Below are 16,867 nucleotides of genomic sequence, written 5' to 3' on the forward strand. Positions count from 1 at the left end.
TCCTTTTCTTTTTATGCTAATGAGTGTGATTATAATGTAACTGGAATATGCTTCATGCAAAAGGTCTCTTGTAAGGTATCATTACAAAGCTTATAATCTGCTGAATGTGATCCTATTTGTATAAATGTATCATTCTTGTACCTGAAACTAGAAATATGAAATGTAACTGTGAGGTCCTATTATAATTATGCAAAGCATGGGACATTAATGGTGGCTCGAAATCTTGATGGCTCCCATTAACCAGGACAATTGGTTGTAAATGGCTCTGTTTACTTGTAAGTCTTCCTGAATACCTGTGTGCTGGCAAGTGGGTAATGAAGTCTTACAGTGACATATGATCATATCACCTGAACTGGAATCCATCTTTAACCTGGTTCTTTTCCATTTAGAAGGCGGGGTGGGAACCCAGAGAGGAACAAAGGATTCCCGCCTTGTGCAAAAGATATAAAAGGAGGTGGAACAGAACAAAGGGGGCTGCAGTCATGAGAAATCCCGTAGCTACCACCTGAGCTGGAACAAGGACTGTACCAGGGAAAAGGATTGGGCCCAGACTAGGGAGGCATCCAGTCTGTGAAAAAGCCTGTTGAAACATCTGAGGTGAGATTTTTTTTGTATTCAGTTTTCTTTCTGTATTAGGCTTAGAGTTGCATGTTTTATTTTATTTTGCTTGGTAATTCACTTTGTTCTGCCTGTTATTACTTGGAACCACTTAAATCCTACTTTTTGTATTTATTAAAATCACTTTTTACTTATTAACCCAGAGTAAGTATTAATATCTGGGGAGAGTGGGGGGGAACAGCTATGCATATCTCTCTATCAGTGTTATAGAGGGCGAACAATTTTAATTTACCCTGTATAAGCTTTACACAGGGTAAAACTGATTTATTTGGGGTTTGGACCCCATTGGGAGCTGGGTATCCGAGTGCTGGAGACGGGAGCACTTCTTAAGCTGTTTTCAGTTAAGCCTTCAGCTTGTGGGGGACGAGGTTCAGACTTGGATCTGTGTTTGCATCAGGCAAGCGTGTCTGGCTCAAACAAGGCAAGGTACTGAAGTCCCAAGCTGGCAGGGAAAACAGGCTCAGAGGTAGTCTAGGCACATCAGGTGGCAGTCCCAAAGGGGAATCTGTGATTCAACCCGTCACAGATAGTAAAATGTATTACTCTCATAATTGAAGATTCCGTTTAAGGTAAGCTATGCTATGTAGAAAGAGAATAGATCATGTTCTGGGCAAGATTGCAGTGGTTAGTGTGTTCATTCAGTGTTGCATCATTTCTAGCAATGTTCTAACTCTTTGGAAGCCTGCTTCAACAAGTGACATTTTAGAGGTGTTTTGACATTTGTTTCATTTATAGGCGCACCAATCAAAAATACTGTTCCATCACTTACTACTTATTAACCAACCAAAAATAGGCACTGTACAAAAAAAGCAACAAATAGCTGCTGCCCCAGAGAACTGACAATCAAAATAGACAAGACAGACACAGGGTGGGGGAAGGCGGAGAACACACATGCAGAGTGAACAATGCGATAGCAGCAAACACAATGTTACTAGCCCTTTTAAAAACAAAACAAAAAACACTAGAATATTTTAGTCCTGAGATATTAAACATATGGTCATAGACTTGTCCCTGAGACCACTTCATGGAGCCTCCAGTAAGTGAATATATTTTATTGAGATGATGGATCTCAAACACACACACACACGCGCACACACACAGTACTCAGGCAGCCAATATCTATACTGAAGTCTTTAAACCATAGTTTGAGGACTTCAATAGCTCAGACATAGGTGAGGTTTTTCATAGGAGTGGGTGGGTGAGATTCTGTGGCCTGCATTGTGCAGGAGGTCCGACTAGATGATCAGAATGGTCCCTTCTGACCTTAGTATCTATGAATCTAAGGGGAATATGACAGATACAGTTTCGTGCTGTGCCCAGCATGGAATAAAATCCTCCATATCTGAAGAGCACAAAAGCAAAATAGCTTCTTCTATTGTTTAATCAGTGTAAACCTCAGAACCTCATTTGGAAAATGCTCACAAGACCCCGATCTGAGTTTGAGATGGTTTTTTTGTAATTGAATTTTAGTGTGATTGAAAGGCACCCAACATTATTTTAAAGCTTTTTTCTTAATTGAGGCTAAGTTATAGTAAAATGTTAACACTTTACCTTGTACGTTATTTATTCAGGAACAGATTAATATTCAAAGAACCTGGCTAAAGGTTCAGGCTTGCTGGCTAGGGAGCCCTCCTTCTCCGAGTACGCCAAGAAGGACAACCAAACTTCTAAATCCCTATTCTCTTTCTGGCACTTCTCTTGAGTACATATCTGGTAGGAAAGCTTCTGCATTACAAAGGCAATCCATATTTTACGATACCAATTCCTTTCCCAGCAACCCCTGTGTCTCCGTAGTAGCAAAAATATGATGGCTCTTAATTGGAGTCAAATGTCATCTATAAATAATTTATAAAAAAAACTTTGAGCTACAAATAGAGAGAGATCAGGAGAACTGAAGAGAAGAACCCAATGTTTATGGGTGGCAGTGAAAAAGGTGGCAGGAGTACTGTGGGACAGGCAATTAGGTAAAAAATGGGAAGGAAAAGAATATGCTGCATGTGTCTGCCCCTGCCTGCTCTATGGCTTCCAAATAGTGGGTCCTAAGGAGATGAAAGAAAGGAGAATTCAGGTAGTAGAAAACAACATACTGAGGAGAATGGCAGGCAAGCAGCGGGTAAACAGAGCGTGCATGGAAAACAACAGAGGAAGATAAACTTGGGACTCTTAGTGATAGGCTGGAGGGCACCCAGTTGAGGTGGGCTAGACATGTGATAAGAAGAGGAGAAGAACCACTGCCAGAGAAAGCTTCCCTGTTCTCTAGGATTTCATGAGACCATGTATAACAGTGGCTATCTATTCAGCAGGCCATCATGAAAACCACTGTCAAACTTCAATTTGTTTAGCTCATCACTTCACTTCTCAATTCCTTTTCCCATTTACATGTGGTCAGAGGTGCCCACAATTCTTCGTTGCTCCTTCCGGTCTATGGCACACATGGGTTTATAGGTCTTGGAGTTTCAGTCCTTTGTTCTTCAAACTTCTCTTGATAGTCTTTCCATTGTATCCTCAGTCTTCCACATCCTTTCTTGCTGTCTTCTTCCTCCCATGCTTTCTTTGCTGGTTATTCTTCCACTCTTCTCACATTCCATCTGCAGTGAGCATGTCCCTCACCTATGAAACTCTCCACATACCAACTGCACTGAACATGCTCCCAGCCCCTACTGAGCTTCCTCTGTACAGCCTTCTACATGGACAACCACAATTCTGGCATTTCCTAAGTTTTGAGTACTTGACTTTGCAACCTTCATGCTCTAATGTAGCTTCTGTGTGTCATTTAGGTTACAGGCTGTTGGCAAAAATAACAAATTAGTTTTTCCATTTATGACCATAGCAAAGCTGAACACCAGCTGAGCATACTCTCCGACTCCAGGATCACCAGCACCACGGATTTCTATCCTTTCTGTGGTGCACAAATTTGGACTGATCCAATTTCAATGGATTGTAAAAAAAAGAGAGGTCTTCAGCCACTGTTTTAATAAAGGACTCTAGTTTTGCCTGTATCCTGCTCATATGACTGGATCCCACAACCTATGGACACACACAATGACAACAGCACAGAAACATTTTTAAAAGACTTGCACTTACTTTAGGGTCATGCATGCACCATAATAAATGTAGCAGAAGCCCTGATGTTTCCAGTTCCAGAGCCTAAAACCACAGCTTCATTCCCTATTCTGTGAAGTGACTAATAGTTATTTAAAGGCATTGCCATCTCTATATAATGATCCCTTTTCTCCTGGACATCGATGCAGAAAATTCATATTCAGTATGCCCTGCAAGGTTAAACATACTTTTTTCCAAGGAGGTTCAAACGTAAATAGACCAAAGAGAGCAGACAGCACCGTAAATATGGACAATAACAAAACAAGAAAAGAGACTTTAGACTTTTTTCTCTCCCCTAGTTCTTTTTATTCTCTGCAAAGAACTTTCAGCTTCTCCCTATGGTTATGTGCAGCATACGCACAAAGGCCCCAAATCCTGCAAAGCACTTAAGCGTGTGCTTAAAATTAAGCTCAAGTAGTTCCCTTTAAGTCTTTATTCATTCGCTTAAAAAAGTTAAGCATGTGCTTGAGTAGCTCCACTGACTTAAATAGATAAACAGGTCTGCGCTTATCTTTAAGAATAAACTTAAGTGCTTTGCAGATTGGAGCCAGGGTTTCCCTGGATCATCAAAACATAGAATATTAGGGTTGGAAGGGACCTCAGGAGGTCATCTAGTCCAACCCCCTGTTCAAGCAGGACCAATCCCCAACTAAATCATCCCAGCCAGGGCTTTGTCAAGCCTGACCTTAAAAACTTCAAAGGAAGGAGATTCCACCACTTCCCTAGGTAACCCATTCCAGTGCTTCACCACCCTCCTAGTGAAAAAGTTTTTCCTAATATCCAACCTAAACCTCCTCCACTGCAACTTGAGACCATTACTCCTCATTCTGTCATCTGCTACCACTGAGAAAAGTCTAGATCCATCCTCTTTGGAACCCCCTTTCAGGTAGTTGAAAGCAGCTATCAAATCCCCCCCTCATTCTTCTCTTCTGCAGACTAAACAATCCCAGTTCCCTCAGCCTCTCCTCATAAGTCATGTGTTCCAGTCTCCTAATCATTTCTGTTGCCCTCCACTGGACGTTTTCCAATTTTTCCACATCCTTCTTGTAGTGTGGGGCCCAAAACTGGACACAGTACTCCAGATGAGGCCTCACCAATGTCGAACAGAGGGGAACAATCACGTCCCTCGATCTGCTGGCAATGCCCCTACTTATACAGCCCAAAATGTTGTTAGCCTTCTTAGCAACAAGGGCACACTGTTGACTCATATCCAGCTTCTCGTCCACTGTAACCCCTAGGTTCTTTTCTGCAGAACTGCTGCCAAACCATTCGGTCCCTAGTCCCATAAATGTAGCGGTGCATGGGATTCTTCCGTCCTAAGTGCAGGACTCTGCACTTGTCCTTGTTGAACCTCATCAGATTTCTTTTGGCCCAAGCCTCTAATTTGTCTAGGTCCCTATATCCTATCCCTACCCTCTAGCGTATCTACCTCTCCTCCCAGTTTAGTGTCATCTGCAAACTTGCTGAGGGTGCAATCCACACCATCCTCCAGATCATTAATGAAGATATTGAAGAAAACCGGCCCCAGGACAGACCCTTGGGGCACTCCACTTGATACCAGCTGCCAGCTAGACATGGAGCCATTGATCACTACCCATTGAGCCCGACAATCTAGCCAACTTTCTATCCACCTTATCGTCCATTCATCCAGCCCATACTTCTTTAACTTGCTGGCAAGAATACTGTGGGACACTGTCAAAAGTTTTGCTAAAGTCAAGGATTAACACGTCCACTGCTTTCCCCTCATCCACAGAGTCAGTTATCTCATCATAGAAGGCAATTAGATTAGTCAGGCATGACTTGCCCTTGGTGAATCCATGCTGACTGTTCCTGATCACTTTCCTCTCCTCTAAGTGCTTCAGAATTGATTCCTCGAGGACCTGCTCCATGATTTTTCCAGGAACTGAGGTGAGGCTGACTGGCCTGTAGTTCCCAGGATCCTCCTCCTTCCCTATTTTAAAGATGGGCACTACATTAGCCTTTTTCCAGTCATCCGGGACCTCCCCCGATCACCATGAGTTTTCAAAGATAATGGCCAATGGCTCTGCAATCACATCCACCAATTCTTTTAGCACTCTCGGATGCAGTGCATCCGGCCAATGGACTTGTGCTCGTCCAGCTTTTCTAAATAGTCCCGAACCACTTCTCTCTCCACAGAGGGCTAGTCACCTCCTCCCCATGCTGTGCTGCCTTTGTTCATGAAGAAAGAGGCAAAAAAAGCATTGAGTACATTAGCTTTTTCCACATCACTAGATTGCCTCCCTCATTCAGTAAGGGGCTCTCTTACATACAATGCAACTCCCCCACCTTTTCTGCCCTGCCTGTCCTTCCTGAACAGTTTATATCCATCCATGACAGTGCTCCAATCATGTGAGTTATCCCCCTCTGTTATTCCAATCACATCATAATTCCTTGACTTTGCCAGGACTTCCAGTTCTCCCTACTTATTTCCCAGGCTTCTTGCATTTGTGTATAGGTACTTGAGATAACTCGCTGATCTCAAGCTACTCAAAAAAACAGAGCGACCAAGGGGCAAAGGCAGACTTGTTCTAGAAGATTACTTAGCTGTGGGCTAGAAATAGTTGTACTGTCTCATTCCCACTGATGAAAGCAAGGCGCATGCTAATTTCAAAATGAGCTAGATTCAAGATTCCCTGGGGTGAAAAGTCAGAATTTCTATCCAACTTTCAAGACTTTTATTTACAGCTTCAGTTGAAGTGGCCCTAACTTCGGATATTGTTACGCACTACAACTGCAGGCAACAGGAGCTGTAGTTTATCTAAAATATCAGCCAAAGGTAACCCTTTCTATGGCGGAGGAGTTATTGTTATGTTGTACTTTCTTTAAGCTCTCTTCAGAGCGAGATATTTAAGATGAAGATTTATTGCTTTATTGCTGAGGTTTAAAATTCAAGGCTGGGATTCAGAGTTTTCATGTCACTTTTGAAAAATCCGTTTTGTTCAGGTTCTGTGTTCATTTAAACATCTGGAAAAGCTGCAGTGGATTCCAACAGCCATCTACGTTTATATAGATCAATGGCCGCAACATTCCATCTTTCTAGTCTATGCTTGATTTTCAGCTCCACACAGAGCAGCAGACACCTCCAAAGCCAGCTACAGCCACCTTCCTATTTCCAAGGCCAAGGTGAGGAGCACCACACAAATGCCTGGACATCTCACCCAGCGAACAATGTCCAAACTGGGTTAAATACCCTTCATTGAGCTGGTCTGCAAATCTCTATTAGCCGGAACATTTGTTTTAGTTTAGTGACCTCAGTGGTAACCTTGTTATCTGAAATCAAGCTGGTGTGGTGCAGCACCATGAATCTTTCTCAGCAAAAGACATGTGGCCTGTTATGAAGAATAATTCCAAGAGTTTTTCACGTCAGTTGCCAGGTTAAAGCAAATCCAACATTTGACATTCCTAGTCAGTTAAGTGACTGCCCTTCCTCTCACAGATGGTAAAAGCCAATTAAATCTTCCTGTTACCAGATAGCTGCATTACCATAAAAATGCATAACTGAGTATCTACAACCCAAACCTTATTGTCTGACATAATCGTAGGTTGCTCCAGAATGATGACAGGCATATTAGCAACATCTTTAGGGAAGAGGAAATCTTTAGCTTTTCACTGGTTCAAAATGAACCCGGTGACCTCAACTGATTCCTGATCTGGCTGGGATATTTCCATCTGTGGGAATATTTCTCAGCCTCGTGTCTTAAAGCTCCTTAAAAATGAAACTGCTGTAAGAAGCTTGTTTCTCCACAGCACAAGGAACAGAAAGTTCACCTCGTCTGCACTCCCCAGCTGTCACAAAGTGACAGTTGTCAAGATGCACGTACAAAACATAAAAGCCTGCTAGAAGCAGGGCCAGCTCTACATTTTTTGCTGCCCCAAGCAGCAAAAAAACCTGCCGAATATGCCGCCGTCAGAGAGAATAGAAACATCAGAAGAAGCTGCTGTCAAATTGCCACCGTGGGAAACAACGGAGAGGTGCTGCCGCCGAATTGCCACCAGGGCTGCTGCCGGAGTGCCACCCCAAGAACAGCCGGAGTGCTGCCCCTTCAGCAGCTTGCTTAACTGGTGCCTAGAGCCAGCCCTGGCTAGAAGGCTGGGCTAAGTGCAAAATTCAACTACAAAAGGAGAAGTGTTGCTTCCTTTTGAAGAGCCCAAGCAACTGTCATCTGCTCTTTATTTGCAGAAATAACATTAAATATTAATTAATGCCAACTGGGTTGGCCTTTCCATGACTACCTGCCCACTTAACTAACTGCAGCGGTAATTCCGAGATGAGGTTCCAGCCTGGGCGACTGACAGGCAATAGAAGACTTGGGAAACATTTTTCGCACTCCCCCTGGCATCAAGCAGTTGCTCTTGAAATGTAGCAATTTAGTTTTAATTTAGATGTCTCCTTCCTAGGGAAAGGCAGCCCACAGTGAGCCTGCAATCCACCACTCGGCTGCTTTCCACAGCAAGGCGTAAGGAAAGCTCTTTCAGGAACCATCTAGTACCCTCCTCACCTAGCCAAAGTGACTGCCTAGCATGATTGACAAGAGCAGCTGCAAACGAAGTATTGTTGGAAGAGCTTCCTGAGGAAGTGAAAGAGAGGCTGGAGTAGATGCCAACATAGTCAAGGCAGGGGAGGGACAGAGAGACAAGTTAGAGACAGGGGAGAACTGCAGGAGAACCTGGAGTGGCTCTAAAAAAAAATCAAAACCCTTTTTTCCTTTATTGTTCATTACCCTCTAGATACTCAGATTCTTCTATCTGCCCCTTCACCAGGGAAGGATTAGATTCTCTATGTGCATAGTGTCTAGATCTCTCCCTTCCACCTGTAAGCAGACAGATACCATATCTGTCTCCCCTCCACCCAAACCCTCTGGTTCCTCTCTAGTTCTCCATCTCTCTTCCCAAAATGAAATCAAAAGCGCTACTCCTACAGTAAAGTGCCGCTCCATAAAGAGATCTGCCGTTGTGCTGGCCCACAGTAGACCATGCTGTCATTCAATTGACCGGGTTGCTCCTACCCCTTGCTCCAGGTTGGACTGAGGGCAGGGCTGGTGGAGAGAGAAGCTGCAGGAACCTTTTTCTTGATACCGCTTCCTTGCCCCTCCACATTGGCTCAGCATTGCTGGCTGGCACATGGGGGTTTTTGGTTGGGGAGAGGCAATCCAGGTCCACCCCATGCCCAGAGCCCTGGCCAGGAGGGCACTAGTAGCTCTCCACTGATTGCTTTATCCTCCTTCCGCCCACACACATGCAAACTGACCTGTAATGTGGGTAGCCCACACAAAGGGGCAAGGTGCACCTGACCACCTCTCCCCTCCCCCCATGCACCTAGGTAGATAGGTCAGCTCACAAGCAAGGCCAAGGTGAGTACAGGTGGCAGGATCTGGCCCAAAGCTTTCACTGCTCTCCCACTGCCAAACTTCATTGGAAATATCTTACACAAGAAGAATAAGGTTAAGGGGTTCGCCCTTTTCCAAATCCTTCAATTTCATCTCTATTTTAGCTGTGCCTCCTGGCTACCTTCGATTATTTCGGTCTTCCAGCGGAAAGGCTCTACAACCTCTGTGCGTCTTCCATACATAAAAACACTCAGCTGTTGTGTGTCAGCAGTTCCAGTTTACTGGTTTCCAAAGTGGCAAAGAAAAACCAATAGCGAACTTTGGAGGTGCAACGTACATCTGTTGTTCCCCAGCACACTCCTCACCCCCTGTGGCCATTTATTTGTGCAGCTGCATGTTGGCTTGCAGTGTGGGGCTGAAAGCTCAAACTGCTTTTTTGTTTCAAAATCAAAACCCAACAACAAAAGTCACAGATCGCAATGTTCTCCTCAGAGGTTATTTTGAGATAAATATTTTGCCTTTGTTTCCAGACTCTTTTAAAAGCATATGGTCATTTTCTATATTACTGCTCCAAACAATTTCAGATGTGTAAAAATGAATGCCATGTTGTGGGAATTAGTCAATAGAGCAATACAAGTAATGCATTTGTAGGGTACATCCCATTAGGTAATGGCTGTCCCAACTCATATCCAACTCCATCAATGCAATGGTGATTGTACACAAGTCAATCATTAACATTTAGCACTTATCAGACCTTTGTTTACCAGCAGAAAGGGCCAAGTTTTCCAAAGGAGACTCCAGCATCAACATCGACAGAACATGCTACAAGTGAAAAAACTTGCATGTGAGGGTGCACAGACATCTGCACACACTTTCTCATTTTTGAATGCAAGTACCTTTCTGTGACTGTGAGGTCCTGTTCAGTGCACACAAGATAGGCACAGTTCAGAAGGCACCTTTAAAGATTTCTCTGTAGGTACATTTAAAAAAAAAGTTATTTATATGTAAAACTTTGTTTACAGGGTTCATGCTCAGCTGGGTCTGCTGGGGAGTTAAAGATTAAAACTACCAGGATTAGGCCTTGTATCTTCCATTTCCTTCAGTTTGCGCCCAGTGGGAGGAGACCAGAAGACTGAGGGATTTTACACTGAATATGAAATTGCACAGCATTTAGCAAGTAGTAGTAAAGGCCCTCATATTACCATGCAGCAAAGCTGGCTACAAGAAGGGGCTGCGGAAGTGCACACTATGCTTCTCACAGGAACAGCCAGGCAGACTAAGTGAAAAGCTGGCGGCAGGTATCTCTGCAATTTCACCCACCCATTGCTTAACGCTAAAATTAAAAGGCATCTGAAAGGTGTGTGTGCACAGAAGCATTGTTAGAGAGGTTGCTTTGGGTGACTGAATTCATCAGGAGACGCTTTCACGCTGCGCAAAATGTCAAATATCATTTTATAACACACTTCATACGCAATTCCCCACGTTGTCTCTAGCGTGCCTTCCCCGATTGTTGTGTTAATAGATACAGATCCAAATGGTGAAAACACCAAGGATGTAGAAAATTTGAAAGGAAGGGGATGAAGTTAAAAAAAAAAAAAAAAAAAGATTTTAGCTAAACTTCAGGAAACACTTGCAGAGAATGTGCCCCATTCTTTTTACCTTCTTTTTATTCTTTTCTTCATAGGTCACATTTTCTAAAACTCTAATTTCTCCTCTGGATTCTCCCCAATTTGTCCACATCTTTCCTAAAGTGCGGCACCCAGAATTGGACACAGTGGTCTACTGACACCTTACCAGTGCCAAGTAGAGTGGGACAATTATCTCTTATGTCTTATATATGACCTTCCTGTCAATACACCCCAGAATATTAGCTTTTTTTTTTGCAACTGCCTCACACGGTTGGTTCATATTCAATTTATGACCCACTCTACCTCCCCCCCCCACCTCCATCAGTGCTACTGCCTGATCCGTTCTTCCACATTTTGTGTTGATTTTTCCTTCCCAAGTGAAGTAGTTGGCCCTTGTATTATTGAGGTTCATATTGTTGTATCCACAAACTGATCCACATGCCTTATAATTCACTGAGAGATACCCACACACCCACACACACACACCCCTTCTCTACTTCCACATATTAAACAGCAGGGTATTGCAATGAAATCACATATTAAGACTGGTATTTTCATAAAATCTACAGAACGCTAGGAAGATTGGATGGCTAAAAGATATGCCTGTAAGTTGCTGACCTTGTTGTAGGGATCACTGGGTGAAATTCTATGGCCTGGTTTATGCAGAAGTTCACACTAGATGATCATAATGGCCTCTTCTGCCTTCCTACATATACTAATTATCTACATGAACAACATTTTGCAAACCATTAGCCTGTTTGGCGCTGGTTTGCTTATTGTATTTCCCTTCTCCCTCCACTTACTAATTCATAACATTCAGTAATTAGCAAATTGACAGGAATTAGTGAGTTTCTCCCATATAGAAGAAAGCTTCCAACCAAGACAGCAATAGTCTGATAAATTAGGTTTTTCCCTAGGCACTTTGGCTATTAGACAGGTTGTGTTGTGGATTCCTAGATCCCAAGGCCATTGTGATCATCTTGTCTGACTTCCTGAATAGCACAGGCCAGAGAACTGCCCAAAAGTAATTCCTGTTTACACTAGAGCAGATCTTTTAGAAAAACATCCAAACTCAATTCTCCATCACCAGCAATTTTTCTACCCACCCCGTTCCTTGGTAAATTTTTTCAAGTGTTCGCTACCCTCCCAGGTAAGATTTATGCCTTATTTCCATTCTGAATTTGTCTAACTTCAACTTCCAACCATTGACTCTTGTAGACCTTTATCTGCTAGACTGAAGCTCATTATCAAATATTTGTCCCCCACGTAGGTACGTCTGGACTATGATCAAGTCACTCCTGCACTTTCCAGAGGAAACAAAATGTGCCTTTTTCTTCAAAATACACACCCACAAGACTGAAGTCAACATGGGCCAGAAAAACAACCTCCTGTTCTGAAAGAAAGCAACACTAGGCACCTTGGGAAACTTCCCCCAAACAAAGCCTAGCATGCTGGATAGAAGGCTTATCTACAACTCAACTGCAAAGTTTAGTATAAGGTCAGATCTACTCTACAGCCTTCTGTTGGCACAGGTCTGCCAGTCAGAGGTGCGGTAAGGTGTGGTCTCCAACCAGCATGGATGTGCCGGCAGAAACCCATTGTGTAGACACACCTATAAAAGCAAAGCTGCACTTTTACCAGTGCAGCTTGTTTCACTCTGAGGGGTGGTTTTACTAAACCAGTGCAGAGTGCAGCTTTGCCCGTATAGCCACATCCACACTGGAGTGCTTTGCCAGGGTGGGGTTACCAGCATTCTAATGCACTCAGCGTACACACGATCTGACCGTATTTATCCACATACTTCGAAGCACCAGAGCACTATACATGGAATGGCATCTGCTAAACACAGGGGGGAAAAGTGATCAGGAGAGTAGCTGAGTTACCAGCTGACCCAGGGATAAAGCAGTCCCCACAGAGCTGTGTGCTACAGGAAGCAACACTCGAAGCATTGCTATGTCAACATTTTTTAAAAAGTTATGTTTTAATGTATTTACACTTAACCCTCCACTGTGGGGAGGCCTCAAAACATCAGTTTTGCCAGGCTCCTCCTTTAGCCCTTAGTGCTGTGGGCCTCTACTGTTCAGTCAGGGGCAGGTATTGACACCAGCTAACCCAGTGCCAGATATAGGAAGGGCCTAACCAGACCATTTGTAGCTGTCAACCCTTTGGCAGGACACCAGATCTGCTGAACATACGAAACTGCGTTCGCCTCTCCAGCGCTATCCTCCTTATTCACCAAGCAAATCATTAAAACCAAACACACTCCATCAAGGGTCTTCTCTGAAACTGAAGGACTGGGGTCAAGTACATGTGTGTGTTACACAATACCCTGAAACGTGCTGCTGACAGCACGGAGTTAACACAACAAATAAACACTCTCAGTGCACTCAGTCGAACCCAGCCAAGGACTGTTGGTTAGTTTCATGTGGCAATATTAAAAAGAATTTGAAATCCAGGCACTGATTGGTGGGAGAGGGGAATGAGGTCTGATCACATCTACACAGTGAGGTGACCATCCACCCTGTACCTGCCAAACCCAACAGTCAAAGCCCAAACACACTCCAGCTCTTTCCAGCAGGCTGTGACACAACACGGCTGCTTGGCATTTTTCTTTCATTTGCTGTGTCAAAGAAAAAGCAGCTCTCACCAGGCTGGCAACAAGCTCATGAAGCTTAAGTCTCCTCTGTCCATGCAGCCTGAAAGATGTACCTGGAAAAAAGCTTCCAGCTAGTTCCCCTGCTCCATTCTGGCGCTGGGGAAAGAGAATGATGGAGGGTCCCTGTTAGCAGGTTAGAAGGAAAATACAAGCTGAACTGAGAGACTCGCTCAGGAGTCACTCAGAAGTGAACGTGAGAAGCCTCATTTTTAAACAAAGGGTGACCCTTCAAAAAAAAGCAGATGAAGGGCACAGTCCCAGACCGGTGCCAAGGAATTAGCAGAAAGGGAATGAGTCTGTAGCTAAAAATAAGGTCACATTACTTAGCATCAGTGTAAGCGATGGGCTGGGAAGGTGTGAGGGAATCAGGAATGGGATGGGCCTTTTACCGCTAAGTCACTGGCCAGGCTGGCAGTGACGAATTGTTTAGTGGCCTGTGTAGCAAGAAATATTCTTAAATTTAGATGTGTGTGTGTGCACGCAGTACAGCCCCCAGCTACAGAACCTTGGCTCCTGAGCTCAAACTGTGGCTGCTCGTGCTTCTGGCTCTGAAGGTCCCTGGTTTGGGTGCCTGTGTCAGCCAAGAGGGCAGCTGTCTGTCACACCACTACCACAGAATTCACACGTCCCCTACTGGCATTTTCAGGACTGGATGGGCCGTGAGAATTCTCCACTCAGCTGTAGAGGGGCGCTCTCCAAAGCAGGATTGTGTCCCATTGTCCTACAGCCTCGGTCCCTGGGTTGGCTACAAAAGGAGCAGTCAACCCTTTCTCCTGATGCACAAGCTGGCTATGTGGGGGACTGAGAGGTACACTTGCCTTTGTAGTCACATCTGTAGTATCCTCATATCGGGGAGCAAATCCATAGACAGTGTAGCGGGGAGCCACCCTCCTTCCCATGTCCAGACAGCATCATGCTCTTAACCCTTCCTTCCAGCACTTCACAGCCCTCCCCAGCCCAGGCTCTCCCCAGCCAGCTCCTGACAGGTGTAGACAGGCCCATTTAGGGTGACTAGATAGCAAGTGCAAAAAATCGGGATTGGGGTAGGGGGTAATAGGTGCCTATACAAGAAAAAGCCTCAAATATCAGGACTGTCCCTATAAAATTAGGACATCTGTCACCCTAGCCCCATTCCACCTCCTTTCCTGACCCTGGGTCTCTTCCGTCTTCTCCCATGATTAAGAGGGAGGGGACCTTTATATACAGAGTTTCCTGCAGGACACATGACTAGGAGCCAGCATGTGACCTGCCACTACAGCTCCATTTGGAAAGGGGCCAAGGTGCTCTGGAACATGTGCACATGCCTCTGTTAGATGCAGCGACAGAGCCCATCAATGGAAGGGCCAGAGCCCCATGACATGATGCAGAAAGGTGCCTTTTCAAAGTCTCTGCACACGATCTAGTTATTCCCCACTTCAGCTTGTAGTGGCAACAGAATGTATATTTAGCCACCACATTTGGTTAAACTTTAGCCTCTTGCTCTCACTGTTTCTATTTTTAACTAGCATTCCGGTGCATTGTAGCGCCTCCAGTTCAATCCCCTTTCTTGTAGCAGTTGCTGAAATTAATCAGTTTCCATGGTAAAAAAGTTAGACCTCCCAGACAGGCCTGAAGTGCATTGGCAAAATCATTGCAGGGAATCTTACATGACTGCACCATGCCCGGCTGTGCCCCACACGGCCCGGCTTCCTTGTAGACATCAGGATTCACCCAGAAAAAAAGGAAATCATTCATTAAACCACCACTATGGTTTTTCAGAACAGCTGGCTTTAAAAGTGGCAGATTTTCACACTAATTGTTTTTTTATTTTTCAGTAAGTAATTATACTTGATATTGTTACCTTGTCAACTTCCTGTCATTCCTTCCTGGGAAAGTTACAGTGATTGGTGCAAGGCTGACCGTGCAAAGCAAAAGGGAGCTGTGAAATTGATAGAAATGTTTTTTTTTCTAGGGGCAGGAAAGGATTTGACAAACATATGCACAATTTTAATTAAATCAGAGCTAATATTGTGATTGAGATTCTTGAAAAATATGTATTTTTTCTGATAAACACCCACGGCATTAAAATAATCAGGGATGACATTGTATATTAATGACCAAGAGAGTCTAAATTATAATAGAGGTGAATTCTCATCCAATATTGGAGTAATGGATAGGGCTAGCTCTTTTAATACAGACTGGATTGTGGCATGATAATTAAGATGGGTCAGGATCAATAGATTCTTTAGGGCTCAGAGGAAACCCTGTAGATTAGCCACCCACTAAAGACAGATTTTTAAAAAACTACAACTCATCCTCTGACAGTTCATCAATGTGACAAAAGATGAAATGATCAGCTATTTCAGCTAGGGTAGATGTTTAAGAAGCATCTCTAGGGACAACAGAACAGTTTGCGAGGTCTTCAACAGCATGATTCGAATAACTATTTTAGCACTTAGAAGTGCTTGGCAAGGGTTAATTAACACTTGGAACAACAGGTTAGCCAGTGCAGGAGGTATATTAAATCTGAACATTTTACAGATGGGGAAACTGAGGCAGTAACTTAGTCAAGGTACCAGAGGCAGCTGGGCGCACAGCTGGGACGACAGCTCAGGTTCCCAACCTTCAGCTCAAGCCTCAGCACTTCTTCTGTGACATTGAGGTGGTTTCAAAAATATACAACTAGATCACATGACTGTAATAGTGCTGAAATTCGAGGTTCACGTGAAAGGGCAACAGTTTCCCTGGCTAAACAATTATCAGCCAAAAGAGGCAGTGGAATCTCTTCTCAAAAGCTTTGTTGTGCATACAAGAGACAAACAGAATATTTATTGAGGGGCAATTTGCATTCAAGATCTGCCCCCACAATTAACCTTTCAAGCAGGGGTTGAAATTTTTACTGGCAATCTGGCTCACCAGTGTCTCCCCCAATGACTTCACATTGCAAACCCATAAACAGGAGATCAGCTGCTGAATTTACTTACATCCGAAGCAGGACCTTTATCAGCACCCGGGCAGGAGAAAGTAACAAATTCATGGCACCGCTTGTGTACAACGAAGCAGCAAACTGCAAAGAGAACGCAGTGAAAATGTCAATCAAAAGGTAAATGAAAGGCTTGTAACTAGTTACATCAGGACTAGAGGCTTTTCCACAGGAAACGTGCTGGATTATTACATTTCATTTTCTATTTCTTTGTAAGACATGTCTAATTAGCCTCCTATGAGAGCCGTTTTTCAAAAATGTTTTCTATCAGCAGTCAGAATTAACAGCGTTATTCAGTTATTTCTCAGCAAAAAGACACCCACAACTCCTAAGGCAGGTCATTTTTCCATCAAGACCATGGTGGAATTTAAAAACAGCCTGTTGCATAGTATCAACAGAGGTCGCATTTCAGTGCAACTTCATTGACATGAAAAGCTGAACGAGCATCATAAGCAACTAATGGAAAGCGTGGATCACATCTACATCCACTTAACTTAGCATCTCTGATGTTGGATGCTCTGAAGTTACCTCATGTATAAATCATCCTGCCATG

The 16,867-nt window shown here is 43.8% G+C and overlaps 1 protein-coding gene across 2 annotated transcripts in view; it reads right to left on the bottom strand.

The window, feature by feature from the left end:
* PRKCB (protein kinase C beta) overlaps positions 1-16,867 on the bottom strand; it is a 244,315-nt gene that overhangs the window by 134,728 nt on the left and 92,720 nt on the right. For both annotated transcript variants that reach the window (XM_038419585.2, XM_038419584.2), the window contains exon 3: positions 16,316-16,398. In XM_038419585.2, the coding sequence (XP_038275513.1) occupies positions 16,316-16,398 (83 nt within the window). The remainder of the gene's footprint in view (positions 1-16,315; positions 16,399-16,867) is intronic.

The sequence above is a fragment of the Dermochelys coriacea genome, chromosome 10 (assembly GCF_009764565.3).
Source record: "Dermochelys coriacea isolate rDerCor1 chromosome 10, rDerCor1.pri.v4, whole genome shotgun sequence".
Lineage (NCBI taxonomy): Eukaryota > Metazoa > Chordata > Testudines > Dermochelyidae > Dermochelys > Dermochelys coriacea.